The sequence below is a fragment of the Alosa alosa genome, chromosome 4 (genome assembly GCF_017589495.1).
Source record: "Alosa alosa isolate M-15738 ecotype Scorff River chromosome 4, AALO_Geno_1.1, whole genome shotgun sequence".
Taxonomy (NCBI): Eukaryota; Metazoa; Chordata; class Actinopteri; order Clupeiformes; family Clupeidae; genus Alosa; species Alosa alosa.
Genome location: NC_063192.1, coordinates 726,581 through 743,712, shown reverse-complemented (window position 1 = coordinate 743,712; position 17,132 = coordinate 726,581). Strand labels below are relative to the sequence as shown.

The 17,132-nt window shown below is 40.0% G+C and overlaps 1 protein-coding gene across 5 annotated transcripts in view; it reads right to left on the bottom strand.

Moving 5' to 3' along the window:
* Positions 1-1,007: 1,007 nt before the first annotated feature.
* LOC125293825 (coiled-coil domain-containing protein 42-like) overlaps positions 1,008-17,132 on the bottom strand; it is a 72,129-nt gene continuing 56,004 nt past the window's right edge. For 4 of the 5 annotated variants that reach the window (XM_048241966.1, XM_048241964.1, XM_048241965.1 and 1 more), the window contains exons 6-7: positions 3,449-3,613; positions 1,008-1,190 (exon numbers count right to left, since the gene is read on the bottom strand). In XM_048241966.1, coding sequence (XP_048097923.1) covers positions 1,110-1,190; positions 3,449-3,613 — 246 coding nt within the window. In that variant the 3' untranslated portion in view covers positions 1,008-1,109. The remainder of the gene's footprint in view (positions 1,191-3,448; positions 3,614-17,132) is intronic. The other variant, XM_048241967.1, reaches the window with a different exon arrangement.

Genomic DNA, 17,132 nt, shown 5'->3' with positions numbered 1-17,132 from the left:
AGAATCACACCTGGGAATAATGGTGTCTAGATAGACTCCCATTGAATGCTAACCATTCAAGGATAAACAAAGGATATTCTGCATACAGACCAAAGACACAAGAAATACACAAGTACATACACAAGTATTATAATGCTGATTCACAATACTTTCAGTGTATAGCAACTGAATGCAAGGTCCAATGTGATTTGGTTTAAAAGCGATAGATTTTTTTCCTTTTATTATTATCTTTTTTTTATTATCTCATTAAAATATGTCAGAACTTGGAAAACATGTCAGACTATGCAACACTGGCTCTGTTCCAAATGGGGAAAAACTACCCATTGGGTGGGGGATTGTTGTGTGTGTGTGGATCATGGAGGTATTATATATAACTGGAGAGTGTGACTAAGTCCCGCCCCCATTCATTCAATGGCCCATGCTAGGCTAGCTACTTCAGCCAAAAAAAAAGTTTGAAATTTACCGCAATGGGTGCTCGTTTCCGGTGTTCGAGTTTAGCTGGTGAGCAGGTTAACTGGTGATATTTGCATAAAATCAGTGAATATTCAACGACCCTGCCTACTTCTTAATAGCGTTCTGTTCAGCCTCAACCCCTGGAGTGCTAGAGGGTCACAATTTCACAAAGTATTTACAAGTGAGATAACATAATGGATATCACTGAAAACATCACCAGTTTATGTCTAATAATGTCCGTTTAAGCATTATCCACACAAAGACGACACATACTGTATGAACGGGAAAAAAATAATAAAACAAGACAACCAGAGATCTAGCTGGGATTCGAACCTTGGATGTCATTGACAAAACAGGTAAGAAGTTTGCTAGGCTACTACATCTTCCATACCACTACACTACGAACTGCTGAAATGATTTTGTGATTTCTATCTATATATTGGACTTTTAGTCTAAGTTAACACAGGTGTAACATATGTAAAAAATATACGCCCATGTTAACTGGTGATATCACAATAAGACATGTTATATAAAAGACAAGCAAAATAAACAAATACAATTGTAATGAAATTTTAATTTGAAATACATCAACATTGTGAACTTTAAAAAAAAAATCATATCTCTGGTGCATTTCATTCAGAAAAATAACTTGCTTTTCAGCGGTGTGCTGTGAGGGCTGCATCCGGTTTATTCACCTCTTCCCAAATGGAGATCAGGTCAGTCAGGAATGTCTGAATCTGAAAATCAAACATGAGGGGTTGAAGGACCACTGTAACTTTGACTATTACCAATTTAGAGTACAGGTAGCTTTTCCAAAGTCTTTTTAAGGCTCAACAGAATCTAGCAGCAACCATCCATTTAGAACTGGTAATGGCAGATTGTCCAGTAAATTGAGAATGTGAGGAGTGGAGTAGTTCTACAAACCTAAAACATGTTTAGTGATCAAAACATTTTCAGTGATCAAAATGGGGAATTATAGCAGCAAATGAACACAATGCAAGTAGCAACCGTCGTATAAACAAGATAATAGACTCCATGGTGTTCAGGTATCAGAAGATAATGCACTTCATGGTGGAAAGGCCACTTCACTTCATGTCATGGTGGCATTACCACCTCAAATTTACATTATCTTTCTGCATCATCCCCCTCCCCATATGTTCTTTTTTGTCTCTAACAACTTTTGCTCTGTGTGGGTGAAACTATTTACTGACCACAAGTCACAATAAAGGGCTTTCAGATATAACCTCCGGAGTATATGCGGAGGTTTGTCAAACGGAGGTCCTACCCTTCGGATGATTCAGATATGATGCTAACCTGCGGACCTTATACGGACCTATGTGTGAACGACATACACGCACATTACAGAATCTCCATGTGGTTGTCGAGTGAGGGGTGGGGGCTTGTAGAGTTCACGAGAGGCGAGATATGGCGCTTAGAATATATCGACGCTGTCACAGCTGCTGTTTGTTTACAAAGTGTATGCATTATGTAGGCTAAAGAAGAAAAATCTGTTGTGCGTAGGCTAATACTTGAAGTAGTCACGTAAGTGCGCTGAAACTGACCTACAGTATTTGTATGTGTGACAAATCTCCTATCCTTGAATAGAAACTTTGAAGGATGATATAGGTGCCACATTTCATGAGTATGGCAATAAAGTATTGAATCTTGAACCTTGCTACCTAAAGTAGCTATACAAGACGATGGTTGGACTTCGTTGAAACATTTGTGAACAAAGATGATCCATAGCATTCTGCTTTATCCACAGTGAATTGTTTGCTATAAGGGGAAGATCACACACATGTTAATATCTAGTGTAAAAAATAAAACTTTATACATCTCTACAAAACACATCTGGTATATGATTACCAATCAGTTAAAGTTTACTATGGGTAGCCCAGACTGTCCTACTAATAAGATATATATATATATATATATATATATATATATATATATATATATATATATATATATATATATATATATATATATATATGTCTCCAACGAGGTGTTGAATATGTGGATAAACACAGGAGACAGCTGATCAGCACAGTGCTTTAGGGTGGATGGAGATACAGAGCCCGGCCCGCTGCTTTCACGGGGGTTCTGTTTCTTAAAAACACCTCCAATATGGGATTTCTCGTGCAAGATAAATCATTAAAAATAAATAAATAAATAAATAAATAAATAAAAAAAAAAAAAAAATATATATATATATATATATATATATATATATATATATATATATATATATATTTTTTTATATTTTTTTTTTTTTTAAAAAAAAGATAAATAAATAAAAATTATTCCGTGGAAATGCATGGATTCCAGTTGCTGCTACTGGAAGAAACTGGAATCCATGCATTTCCACTGAATTATTTTTGGAATCTGATCTCTTATCATACCTGTTCATTCTTACTGCCGCCGAATAAATTCAAGATGGCTGCAAACGCTAAACTTTGTGAAGATACTGTCTGCATAAATCGTCTTGTAAGTAAACTACCAGTGCTTTTCAAAGTTCTCAATGTCTCGTTTTAAATGTCAGGGCCCTCGAAGTCTACCAATGAAGTGTGGAGATACATTGAGCCTCGTAAATGGTGTAAAACAGTGATTTATTTGCATGGCTAGCCCGATGCGAAGCACCACCATTGAAAAAGCTGTTGGTAGCATCGGCTAACTAGCCAGATTTTTGGAGTGCAGGGGACAAGCCGAGATGGGCTATGAGACATACGTTCACACTCGGTATCATGTTTCAACACACTAGGTCAATATCACACCGGAATTCTCCTTTAAGGACTTTAATGTTTGGATTTTTTTTAGTGTGGATTACCTGAGTTAATACTAATGTCTGGTGCAAATTTCATGGAAATAGCCTCACTGTAAGTATACTTACAGAAAAAAAATGTTCAATACTTATTTCTCCCACTGTATTATTAGCATACCAGCCATATACTGTATATTACAATACAGAGAATAATATGAATGACAAATACTGTACCTTGTCCAGCTGCCTTGGCGTGTCTTCAGGAGTAACCTGTTGTTCCCTTGTATCTCTTGAGTGCTTGCACACACTTTGGTACAAGTTCAGGGTGGCCATCTTGATGGTACCCAACAACAGAGTTTTTTTGGCAGCTGTGTTTTGAATGTGGGCCCATCTTGATTCCTGAGGACACAAAAGTGATCATGCAGGCCCAGGTCTTCATCACCAAGCATGTCCTGTAGCATAATTGGGGCGAAAACTGCACCTTATCCTTGTTATTTTTGACAGAGGAATGTTTTACTTCAGAGTTTATAGCACCAGGTCCATTAAAATTGCCATGTATTTTGAGCATTGGAGTAGCCTGGAAAAATCCAAACTCATGGAGATAGAGTCTGATTACTCTCGATTGGGAAACATTTGCAACACTTTGCGACACACGCATTGCAACGGGCACTAACTTCATTCATTGGTCCAGCCTTACCAATCACATTGATCACTTCCTACTTCACCTTATTTTCAGTTTGTAACCTTTACATCAACAGTCAGGAAACAATTGGGCCAACTCTTTTCTAGACATTGTTATGATGGAGAGATCTGTGGCCCGGGTACATGAAACTTTACGTGCATGGGATGAAGTTTAAACCTTGGTTGAATAAAGGGTGCAGCATTTATGTACTTGACTAATTTTTATCATGTCTGTATTATAGATGTATTTTTCTATTTATTTCTTTTTATTTCGACTCCAGCAGCACCACCGCCTGCTATGCCCTCTACTCCAGCAGCAGTGTTGTGCGTGAACGAGTTCAAAAGAACGCGTTCATTGAACACGCTCATTTTTTCGTGAACGTTGAACTGAACGCAACACATTTTTTAATAAAGAACTTGAACGTGAATTAGTTCACATTATGTGTCATGAACGGCAGACATCACTGTAAATGAACGTTGGAATTTGTTGTGTGACATCTGTTTTCTCTTTTGAAACGCAACGAGAGAAAGTTCCTCCCTCCTGTATTCTCGCTGGTGCCGCTTAAATCACGTATCACCAGACAGAAATGGTTTTTGACATGTGTGCGCAATGCATTGCGGGCAACGTAGTGTCCGACTGAAAATAGTTGAATAGCATACTGGTTTCCGCTGCGCGTTACCGTGATTAATTGCAGCAGAGCCCGGGTAGGCATAGCAACGCCAGTAGCAGGCAACTACTGAGGCGCCGAGGGCTGGATTTCATTGCACGAAGTATAGAACTGGTCTACCTTGTCTATACTGCTGCAAGTTTCATCACCTGGTAAGAAACCCACAATTGCAGTGTCATGAGCAAATGTCTAATGAGCAGCTTCAAAGAACGTATAGTGATTTCTAGCTCGTAGTGTGAAAAAAAGTATTTATTTAAATATCTCACGAAAAAAGTAAAATGAACTGAACTTTGAACTAGTTCAGAATTAAAATTTTGAACTTTGAACGTGAACTGTTCACTTTGAGCATGTATGAACTGAACTTGAACTAGTTCAGAAAAGCTGTGAACTGGCACAACACTGCAACACCACCGCCTGCCACGCCCTCTACTCCAGCAGCAACACCACCGCCTGCCACGCCCTCTACTCCAGCAACACCACCACCTGCCACGCCCTCTACTCCAGCAACACTGCCTGCCATACAGGATGTATTGCCTTTACAATACATCCCCAATACAGCCCCAAAACAATACAGCCCCAAAACTGATAATGTCCTCCAACAGCTTTGCAAGAAACATCTGCCCAGTCATGAGCCCAGTCACATCATCATCCATGTGGGAACCAATGACCTCAGGACACAGCAGGAGCATGTGGCAGACTCTGTGCAGAGGGTGGCAATGAAGGCAATTAAGACGTTCCCCCAGTCAAACATAGTCATCTCAGGGTTCCAACGCAGTATGGAAAACCTGGAAAAGTATGGAATTTGATTTTAGTAATTTCCAGGTCTGGATAAGTATGGAAAAAAGAAACAAGGGTATGGAGAAATATTTGTGTTTCCAGACTATTGCATCTACAGTACTAATCACTTCACTCAGGTCATAATAAATCATTCCTACTGTTGTGTAGCTTAAGATGTCAGTCCACATCATCAAGATACAATTGAATGGGGGTCCTCAGAAAAAAATCTCCCCCACAAGGGGACCCTGGTACCAAAACCAAATCGAAAACCCCAGTTCAATGCATGTGCCCTATACCTAGCTCGGCTATTTTCGGCTAAAACACTGGTAGACTTTTTTGATTTTTACATGGACATGGATACTGCATTATCTGATAAACTGTTATTGCAAACAAATAATACTGTTTACAGTGATTTTATGAGGCCTCTGCCAGCAGTGCACTAGTTTCCAACATATGTATGCTGTATCAAATGTGAGTGCACCTTCCAACACAGCACTTCCCCATCGAAAAGTATCCAACAATGGGCAAGTGTTTTCTGAGGGCTAACAAGTTAATAATAAACATTATTATACAGCTCTTCACAATGCTAGTAGAACACTCCATTGACAATATCTAGAATACGGTCAGAAAAATCTACCGAGAAGTTTGAACATTTGAGTATGGAAAAAGTATGGAATTTTGAAATGGAAAATGTGTAGGAACCCTGTAATCTCCACCCTTTTGCAAAGGACTGACTTTCACCCTTAGACTATACAAAAGATTAATGCAGACATAATCAGTGGATGCACTTTAATGCCGTCCACCTGGCGTCCACAGCCTCTATGACCATATTCACCTTCATAAAGACTGCGTCCGGATGTTTGCTAAAACACTAAAGCAGAGGTCGTCAAATGGCGGACCGCGGTCCGAGTCTGGACCTTGACGTGATCCTATCCGGACCCGGACCATAATAATTTAGATTTTCACGGAAGATTTCAAAAGCTGCACTAAATGTTTCGTAGTTTAGTATAACAGCATTTAGCCTACTTCAGTAGCTTCAGGAACCATCATCTCGCTTGCTGCTACTCAGCCAGTGAAATCTGTGCATTCTGATAAAGTCGAGTCGGTGAGTAAAGTTATTTGGTGAAGAGACTCACTGATAGCCTGACAGGGAAAACGAGCGAGGAGAGGAGACGTGACGAGAAACAAGCGGATGGATATGTAAGTTAGCGATAAGTAAGTTATTTTCAAATCATGGATTGCTTAAAGGGGAGAAAGCTAGACAGCGAGAACAGAGCTTTATAAAACAATCGGGGGCAATTACCACGCAAAACTGTCACGTCCAACGTCAACTAAATACCATGGCATTGTGTATTATGTGTGTTATGGGTGTGACAGTTTTGCGCGGAATTGCCCTGGACCGACTCTTATACATATTCTGAGACAGGCGATTGTTAAAAGCGCCAATTTGAAGCTAGGCCTACCCATTCAACAGTGAACTGAGACCACAGAATATTTACAATTTAATTAAGAGGGCAATTTGATTGATCCACCACAATCTTAACACATTCATTCACTGCCCAACAACGTGATGTTCCTTAAAGGTTTCCAGGATTTTGGATCAACATTAAAAAAAAAAAAAAAAAAAAAAAAAATAGAATTAAACTTGCTGATTAATGGGTTCAAGGAACCAGCCGTGGAATATATCCATCCTTGTCTCAGCTCAAATCTTATTTTAAGTTCACGTTAAGATCTTAAAATAGCCAAGGCTCAGTTTTTCTCCCCAATTAGGGCCTACTCTTATCTTGCCTTATTTCTCCTCATTTCTCTTAGGCTACTAATTTTATTTTCACATTAAACATTAGGCCTACAACTAGGCTCCATCCATCCATCATCTATCCATCCAAATATATATAGGCCTATTATATATATATATATATATATATATATATATATATATATATATATATATATATATATATATATATATATATATATATATATTAGGGCTGTCAATCGATTAAAAAAAAATCTAATTAATTACATACTCTGTGATTAATTAATCTAAATTAATCGCATATATAATTTTTGCTGTGAAAGTATTTTAAATATTTAAATTCAAATGAATCATTGAATAATCAGCATTAGTGACATTAAAGTTCAAAAACTCTTTTATTATTATTTTCAGTGTTCAAATAATTGCCATAATAATCTATGATATGACCTAATATGCTGAGGAAATAAATTCAAAAGTGCTTTGGGAATGAGTTTTTTTTTCCACATACAAGGCATTTCAGGCCACAGATATAACCTAGGGGACACAATGAAAACTAGACTGCATTTCCGGCGGGAACTGCGAAAGTGTGCTTGCCCTGGTCCGGTCAGCAACGTGAGCAGACAGTGGCATACGCTATGCTGAACCTGGCTTGATCCAGGCATTGTAACGGTGCCTTTCAGTGTTGGAGCAGTGGCAATATCCCAAAAGCTCTAGGAGAGGGCTATTCAACTATTGGCTTGCGGGTTGAATGTGATTAGTTGGATTTTACCTTTGGCCTGCCTTCGAATTTAGCTTCTATGACTGAGATCAAATCAATAAAATAAAATGACAGCAGTGATTGGCTGCAAAAATAAATAATGTCAATGTCTTGCGCCTCTCAAACTGGGCTATCAGGTAACCTACAGAGGAATTGAAATTATGAAATATGACCAAGGCATTAAAAAGCTACTTGTTTGTCAGGATCATTTTTCACTGATTTATTTAAAAAAATATGAGCTATGAGTGTGAATGTTATATATTCCATCCCACAAATTATGTTTTACTGGTTTATTTGACAAATAATCTATATGGATTTGCTCTATAAAGACCGTATGTCTGTTTGGGATTGTTTTGTGAGCCTGGGGTTGTTTTGAGAGCCTATTGATGTAGCCTATCTCAGAATAAAGGAATACTTCATATTACTCTAAACCACCGTCTGTAAATCAACTGTATACTACTGTCTACATTGCACTATATTTCTTGACCTGTCTCTGTATGTTTCATCACCTTTCTATACTTTGCCTCACATTGCAACACAGCTCAGATCTTTGGTTGCTATGAAGGCCAGTCGTTCTAAATGGATGGTTGCTATGGCCAAAGGCCAGTTCTATCTCTGCCGTTGTCAAGCGGGCATATCGTAGCATTCTGATTAACCTTATCTTATTTAAAACATCTCTATTTTACTTATCCCACTTCCATACAGTGGGTCCCATTAAGAAGTGGCCACTTCATTCAAGGCTTACCGTGATTCACACAGCAGCATTAATAAATTAATCTGTCACCATATGCCTATGCTTACGTTTGCAAAGAAAACATTTTAATTTGATCCACATGAAACGTTACATTTCATGTACATGTTGACAATGAGTAGGCTAGTTTTGGTTGTTGGTGGTGTTATTGCATCCCTTAGTTATGCCTACAATGCAAGTTCCCTTAAGCTGTCACAGGCGTAGGTGCTACTGTACTTTTAGGGCTAAAGTGCTTCGCGGAATTACTGTTAGTAAAAAAATAGCCTAAAGTTACACGTGAAGAAGTTACGAGTGCAAGCATCTCATATCAAATGACCATGGCATTACGCTAAACAACATAAATCCCAATTAGCAACATACATCTCCTCCCTATAGCTAGCCACACAATAAATGAATGATACTAAATCTCTGCTTAGCATGCTTCTCCGCTTAGCATTCTAATAACAGAAGGGGCACATTTATGTTGACCACTACAACATGACTCATTATGTCTGTAACGTTAACTGTATAAAACACTTACTTTCATAAAGGACACACACCAGCCAGCACATGGAAACCGACATTTTAGGTTCTTGGCCACAAACTCAAAACGTGTCTCTCTGAAGCCCTGTTCTAGAATCTTTGCTCTGAAGGCTGTGTTGCTAGGCGACATCAAATAAAACGAAATGATAGTCTTTCAGTATTAAATGTGTAATGCGTGTGATTCGAATGGATGTGTGTGGTTTGCAAGAATAAACAAGAAATAACATTTCCAATAATTTCCCATGATAAATTACATAATATTTGCACCTTCCTTACTTGTGAATCTCACACCGTATTTCAAGTAGGCTACACTAGTGAAATGTAATACAACGTTGCCACCTAAGCGTTCAGATAGGTAGGCTATTTAACATTAACTGACATTGCTTGTTTATTCTTTAGTCAACTCCATGCTTTTAGGAAAACAATCTTTTTATCATAGTTCCCTCTTCAATGAGCGATTACCAGCTCGTTTTTGTAACAGAGATAGCTGTTTATTGTCCCTAGGTTTACAGAAACACCTATTCATATTAATCAATGAGCCTATGGAGTGCTGCCGACCACTGTTCATTACATGGCCCAGAATGCCTTGCATGTCTTTACAACAAAACAACACAGTAAAACCTAAATGCCCGTAAAACATATGCATTTGCATACTTGTAACATTTTTTAATAATACTCTCCCATCATGATATGTAACAATAATGAAAAATTTAATTTGAATACCGTCAATGTGAAAACAACTCTATTATGTAAGCTATATATAGCTACTGTTCTCCTTGCTAATTCAGTTTGTAAGTCCATACTATCCCATGGCAGAGCAAGGATTTCATGATTGGGCAAGGTTGCCTGGAGACATTGTGTCTGCTCTGAGACATTGTGCATACATGGAAGGCATTGTGATAGAAGGTGAATGGTGAAAAGGTGAATAGTGTGAGTTACCAAATACCCGTGGGTGGTTTGCCAAATGATGGAAACTTTTGGAATATTTCTTTTTTTTTTTTTGCCTATGCACCCTCACACTGGAGTCCCCAGTTCATATACAAAATTTGGTATCGATATGTGACAGTGTTCCTGAGATATGGGCGACTTCCTGTTTGAAGCTTCGCCCGCCCGATTTCGTTTTGGCTGTGACGGGCAAACGCTTTGAAAATCAAAAATCCTTCCACTAACATTTGTGAGGCTTGGTCCAAGGATAATGTACGTCAAGTTTCGTGGCGTTCGGACCAAATTTGTGACCTGTGAAAATTTACTTTCGCTTTCTGTTCAATCCAATATGGCGGACGAACGGCATGCCCACCTGACGTCATCTTCGCGACCAACTTACACCGGTACTGACCGGACGTTTTAAAGTTGGAACGGTGTCTCTGTCTCAAAGGGCCTAGGCGCTAGGGCTGACAAAAAATTAGGGAGACGGGAAAAATAATAATAAAACTTAAGAAGAACAATAAGTGTGCTGCTTTGCAAGCACACTTAATAAATAAACACTCCCCTCAATGTCAACACTTATTTCTTTGCATTGATGTGCGACTATAGAGTTGATGAACTCCGGTGATATGCAAATTCCTTGCTGCAGACATTGCAGAGGACTTTATTTTCAACACTTTATTTTTTATCAACACCATCAGGCCGTTTTTTAAAAGTAAATGTTCCAATCAATGATCCAGGCAGCACGTTTTCTTCTCTCTCCTTCATTTTACAGTCTAATTTTTACTGACTAGAACGGCTCGGGGTCAAAGGTCATACGGAATCGATTAAAGGAGAATTCCGGTGTGATATTGACCTAAAGGGTGTTGAAACATGATACCGAGTGTGAACGTATGTCTCATAGCCCATCTTGGCTTGTCCCCTGCACTCCAAAATCTGGCGCTAGTTAGCCGATGCTACCAACAGCTTTTTCAATGGTGGTGCTTCGGCATCGGGCTAGCCATGCAAATAAACCACTGTTTTACGCCATTTACACGAGGCTCAATGTATCTCCACACTTCATTGGTAGACTTCGAGGGCCCTGACATTTAAAACGAGACATTGAGAACTTTGAAAAGCACTGGTAGTTTACTTACAAGGCGATTTATGCAGACAGTATCTTCCGCGAAGTTTAGCGTTTGCAGCCATCTTGAATTTAGTCCACGATAAAAGTTGGCGACAAGTAAGAATGAACAGGTATGATAAAGGGATCAGATTCCAATAATAATTTAGTGGAAATGTATGGATTCCAGTTTCTTCCAGTAGCAGCAACTGGAATCCATGCATTTCCACGGAATTATTTTTGGAATCTGATGAATCCAACGCCAGTTATTTGTTTGCAAATTAATAATTATAAATACATTTAGGTTTCTAATTGATATTTACACTTCTAACCACCATACATTCATATTTTAAAATGCCCAAGGCAGAAAATACATAAATTAAAAAGTCAATTTGCAGCCATGTGCACGTAAGTAAAAAGTCACACACCTGCAGATAATAATAAGGTGGTGCGACTTTTGACGAGTGAGCTGAGAATATGTAGCCTTTGATTTTCATGGAGGGGGTCCTTGTTAGTTTACGCAAACCAAGCCAATAAGGCTGATTCTGATTTTGATAATATGATCTGCACAAAAGATAAACTTAGGTAAACAACGATGTCAATATTGTACAATCTTAACCCAGATTCGAACTCTTGGACAGGGGACTGGTAACTGCTGTGCAACGGCGACTGTCATCTGCCAGCCTTAACGCAATGCGCCACAGAAGTATGTGCAGGTGCCCGTTCACGTGCTACTAAACGTCATTAACCACCTTAGTCCAGACTACTGAAGTTTGGAAACTATCATGGTCCAAACTTACAGTACTATGTAAGTACGACAGTTTTGGGAAACAGTCGTAACTTACATGTTGGTTAGTTGAACGATGCATCCTGTTAGTAAAAAGCCTTTTTTTGGCTTGCCCAAAAAAAGGCCTGTGGTTTGTGCAGCCTACAGTAAGTAGGTCTCAGTGAGTCCTCTAGACTTCTTTTCAGCTGTCTCAGAGGTGGAAAGTTGCGTTTGTTGGGGGCAGGGCCGGATTAACAATTCATAGACCCTTGGGAACAAATGTCTGATGGCCCCCCCTGCCCCAGCCAACGTGAATCGGGCAGTCAGTTAATAGGCCTATCATTGAAGATTTGTATTGCCATTTAAGGCATCGAAGCGCATCTGTGAGGCCAAGCCTCACCAAGTAGCCCGTTTGTTTACAACTAACATTACATTTAATTAAACTGCTTATAGGCTATGCCGAAATAGTTTCAACATTTTGAATATCAGTGTCGGGTGAATTAGAAAATGCCTTATGGCTGAAAGCTGCTTGGGATCCCCCCAGTTAAGCAATAACCATACAAAAAGTTAAAAACAGATGACATGATGCGCGTCACTGACATAATGCGCAAATAATATAGCCTAGATATTCCAATATATTCGAATACATGTGTTTATTTTAGACGTCATTTTTGAGCAATTTTGAAAGCCCCAGTCCACTGTAGGCTACGCCAATCGTCTATTAACACCTTCCACCTAACCCCAGTGAGTGGGGGTCGCTATAATGCGTGTGAAATAGCACCATTGAGTAGTAGCCTATGCGAAATAGCCTTAAAATCGTTCCAGTGTTGTGTGCCTTCTGGTTTCTCCACCTACTGGTTTCCTTATGCGTGCATGCGCATGCTGCAGCAGTTGTCAGACATTCACAAACAAGTTGTTTTAGGCGGTTTGAAATCGCTTTCATACATCGACGAGTGCTCGACTACATTACAGCCACTCGGACAAAAGACATGTAAAAAATATGTTTTGAAAACTAGCATTAAACTGGATTCGATCCCGCAAAAGCAACACACGCGTGACTCTCTCCATCCTGATTCCCTACTCTTTGAGCCAACTAATATGTTACGCGAATCAATTAACTATTGTAGGCTACCATTAATTAATAACGTAGGCAACACCCAGGTAACATGTTGTCCAGGCTATCTGAAACAAGGGGTTGCCTCTCATCTACAACAACTGGTTACCTTGGGCTGCTACAGTCGTCAGTGCACTGTGCACAGTAGGCCTATGCTAGTCTTTGTGGTTGATCAACTAAAAATAAAAGATGTATTTGGTGATGACATTATTGTAGGACTAGTAGACCTAAATTCTGAGAAATTAAATGGTACGAGAAACGATCTACATAGCGCACCAGACCGCGATGTCTTCAAGGGTTGAATGAAGGGAGTTTGCAAAAATTAGTGTATTTTTCAAGTCAATAAACTAATTTTCGAATGTCTTTGTCAGGGAACATCTGACTTTTAAAAACCATAGGCCTGGTAGTCGCTCAGACAAGGAGTTATAAGATAAAGGCAATACCATTTGTGTCACCTAATGCAGTTCAGTGAATTAGCAAGATACCATCAGAAGGCAACAATCATAAAGCACAGTGCACTCTCTCCCCTGCGCATGAAGCTGTCTGCGTGTTGTAGGCTAGATTTGCGTGAGTTCTTTCTATCTGCTTTTTGTGAGTTGCGACCACCTAGGCTATGTTATAGACGTTCTATGAGGTACCAGTGTTTAGCTGTGTCACAAAACAATAAGCTTTGTCAGACTACTATAGGGCTATATACATTTTAAACATCGGGGCTGAAGACCCGACAAAGCCTAATTCTTCAGGTGGGAAGTGTCAGGAATTTTCATACGAGAGACGCTCTCATTGGTGGTTAGTATATGAAGTAGGGAATTGACAGCAACATATCCAATCACATTGAGAGATGCTGAATTTAACATAAACTAAGATGTTTGATTTTAAATTAATGTAAATTTAGCGGAACTGTAAGCTGGCACACGGGTGCTTTCGATGTTTTCAGTGGGTGCCCGAGACAGAGCACCCACGGTATCGGCCCTATGACAAAGCGTATCTGTGGTTGCATCCATTACAAACAAACATGCAATGTGAACGTCTGGGATTGGGGAGAGCACTAAATGCTCTTCTGAATAAGCACGAAGTCAAGCCTTTAAATGAAAAACACTCTTTAATAATCAAAGAAATAAACGCTAATGAAGTAAACTTGTGACCATCAAAAATAGTTTATCGCCTGTAACTCTGTGATAACAGGACGTAACAGGAAGGCATTTGGCTGAGCAACGGAGGTTAATATGCTGTATATTTTGTCCAAATGATGTCTGTCTATCATCGTTGCACTCGGAGAAAACCAGAATGTTTAATTTGTCCTGTGTTTCTTCTACGGCTGCAAACGGGATTCACTCGCCGTTAACCTCATGCCACATCTGGGGCCAGTAGCACCTCTGTCATATCAAATCTGTGGTCCTGTCCACTCCCAGATGGCCGTGGTTGTTGTGTAGGCTAGTGAGCGCCGACTTCATAACACCTTTGGCAGTAAAAGCTGCAGCACTGGATCCCTGGAAGGAGGAGCCTGGATCGCTCGGTACAAGGTCATATCCACTTCCTGTATCTGGGACCACTGCTTTATCAACTGCGGACTTCCATTGGTTCACTCCACTTGTCTTAACGGGTATGTGGTCGTCCCTGTAACCAAAACCACAGGTATCTGGAAATACAGGGATCAGTCCCTTGCAGGACTTTCAGGTCTCTTTTGGTTCAACGAGGGATGGTGTCCACCATACAAGATTCTGTCATCCAAGAGTCTTGGATAGGTGCACTCGAGGCTTGTATGTTGGCTATGGCAAGCGGCAGGGGGACGTCCAGGCCGTGTGACACAGATCGCAAAGTGTTAGTGGGGCTTGTGGGAAGCCTAGAAAGGGTATCGGCATTGCAATCAGCAGTCCCAGGACAATATTTGATGTTGTAATAAAGAAGGGCAGGCTGAGAATCCCAGCAATATTCCAGAGTGCCCAGTTTCGCTGACTGCAGGTATTGGAGGGGATTGTTGTCAGTGTACACGGTGAACGTGTTGCCCACTCACTTGGCCACAAACCCTGGCTAGCAAAGGCTATTGCTCGCTGTAACCCATCCTTCTCCTGTGACAGAACTGCCCCCAATCCTGTATGGCATGCATCCGTCTCTAAGATAAAGGGACGACTGAAATCGGCATAACCTAGGACTGGTGCTTGAACAAGCCATTCTTTTAAGGCTCTGAATCAAGAAAAAGTTCTGAAGGCAAACCTGAACGTGACTACATTCAATGTTAATATTCTGATGTCTTTAATTGAAATGTATGCAAATTAGTGCATAATTAATGAGATATTGTTAAATTACATGCATAAACATATATTTTCAGAAAACTTGTAATGCAAAAAAATATTGTCTCTACATAAATAATCAACTAGTAAAGTTTCAGAAGAATATCAAGGAGTTAAATTTTTTACCCTATTCGCCCGTTCTATGCTGCCTATGGAGGCCTGTTTTAGGCCGCAAATGCTAATTAGCAGGTTTAAAACTAAAAAATCAGCTAAGTACAAGGATACAAGGAAGTTTATTGTCACATGCATATAGTTACTGGATGTAAGAAATGCAGTGAAATTATGTCTGGTATCAGCCTATTTGTGCATTTATGGGGGGGGGGGGGATTAAGTGGCAAGGACTGCATAAGAAAGGTGGGGAAGGATTGGGATTGGGGGGCACCAACAAGGAGCACCCAAAGAGCAACAGGGGCAAGGAAAAACTCCCTTACCAAGGAAGAAACCTTGGGCAGATCCAAGGCTCAAGGGGCTAACCCAACTGCCAGGGGTCTTTGTGTGTGTGTTGGGGGGATGACAAGGGAGTAGTGTTGCACGGTGTATCGATACTAAAAAGGTATCACGATGCCTTCACGCAAAAAACGATACGATTTCCGACGTTTTTAGAATCGATACTTTATTAAAATAATAACGTTCTGTGTGTGTGAACTGCTGCTCTCACTGCTCCTTGCACGCATCTAGGCAAGTGGGCGTGTCAAGCAGGCAGCTCTGAGTGAGTCTTGTGGCGCAGCAGCGTAAACATAGTTCTTTGCCGACAGTCCTCCGCCTGGTGGATAAAACAAAAGGTGATGTGAAATCTGGAACTATTTCGGATACATCGCAAATAGTGAAGGCAAGCCATCAGGTACAGAGAGGCCCGTTTGTAAAATATGTTTCAAAGTCATTTAAAAGCAGTAGGCTACGCATGGAACTTGGCTAAACACCTCGCAGACATATCCCAACATTTTTAAAGAGTTCAAAGAACGACAGGTTAAATATGCTATAGAAAACACAACTACATGGTTAGTGCCAAGTTCTTCTCTTCTATTCTGTTTTAGTCTAGCCTAAGTGAAGCGACTATGGTTCTCTGGGATAAAGCGAACCTTCCTTCATCAATGAATTTTGGCCGAGACATAACGAGCTGTAATCATTTTGGCCGAGACATAGCGAGCTGTAATCATAGGGTGCTAGCATTGATGAAAGCGCCAATGTTCACGCCAGAATAACATTACCAACACTACCAAACAATCTATTTCATGTTCGGTCAGTACTACTGGTAATATTTGGCATTGCATGTAAACTGCAATTTGTTCAATAATTATTGCCCAGATGTAGGATAGGCTACCCGAAATGCGCTAATTAAAACCCACAGCATATATTACCACGGCGTGTTGAGTCCTAATAATAATAGCGGCTTATTGTTACGTGGTAGCAAATCATGTTATCAAAGAAATAGGCGTAATGTAGGAATGCACACAGATATATTACAGCAGCGGGTAATGGTGTAGGCCTATCTGGACGAAGACCTGAGTGGTTGGAGCGTCATTACTTGTACACATGGAAGCAAAGAAGACCATCCTCACATTTTTCCCTTTGCAACTGTCAAAGAAATCCCATGAACACGGGAAGGCCTAGGGTAGCTTATTCATGGGTTTCATCAGGTCCCTTTCCACAGGTGTATAAAATCAAGCACCTTGATTGCAGAAAGGCTAGGCAATGAAGGACATGGGTAGATAGATGGAGGAGAAATCAAAAATAATAAATAAAAAGTTCTATGGAGATGTGCAAAAGTTGGAGAAAGTCAGATATGTGTGTGTGTGTGTGTGTGTGTGT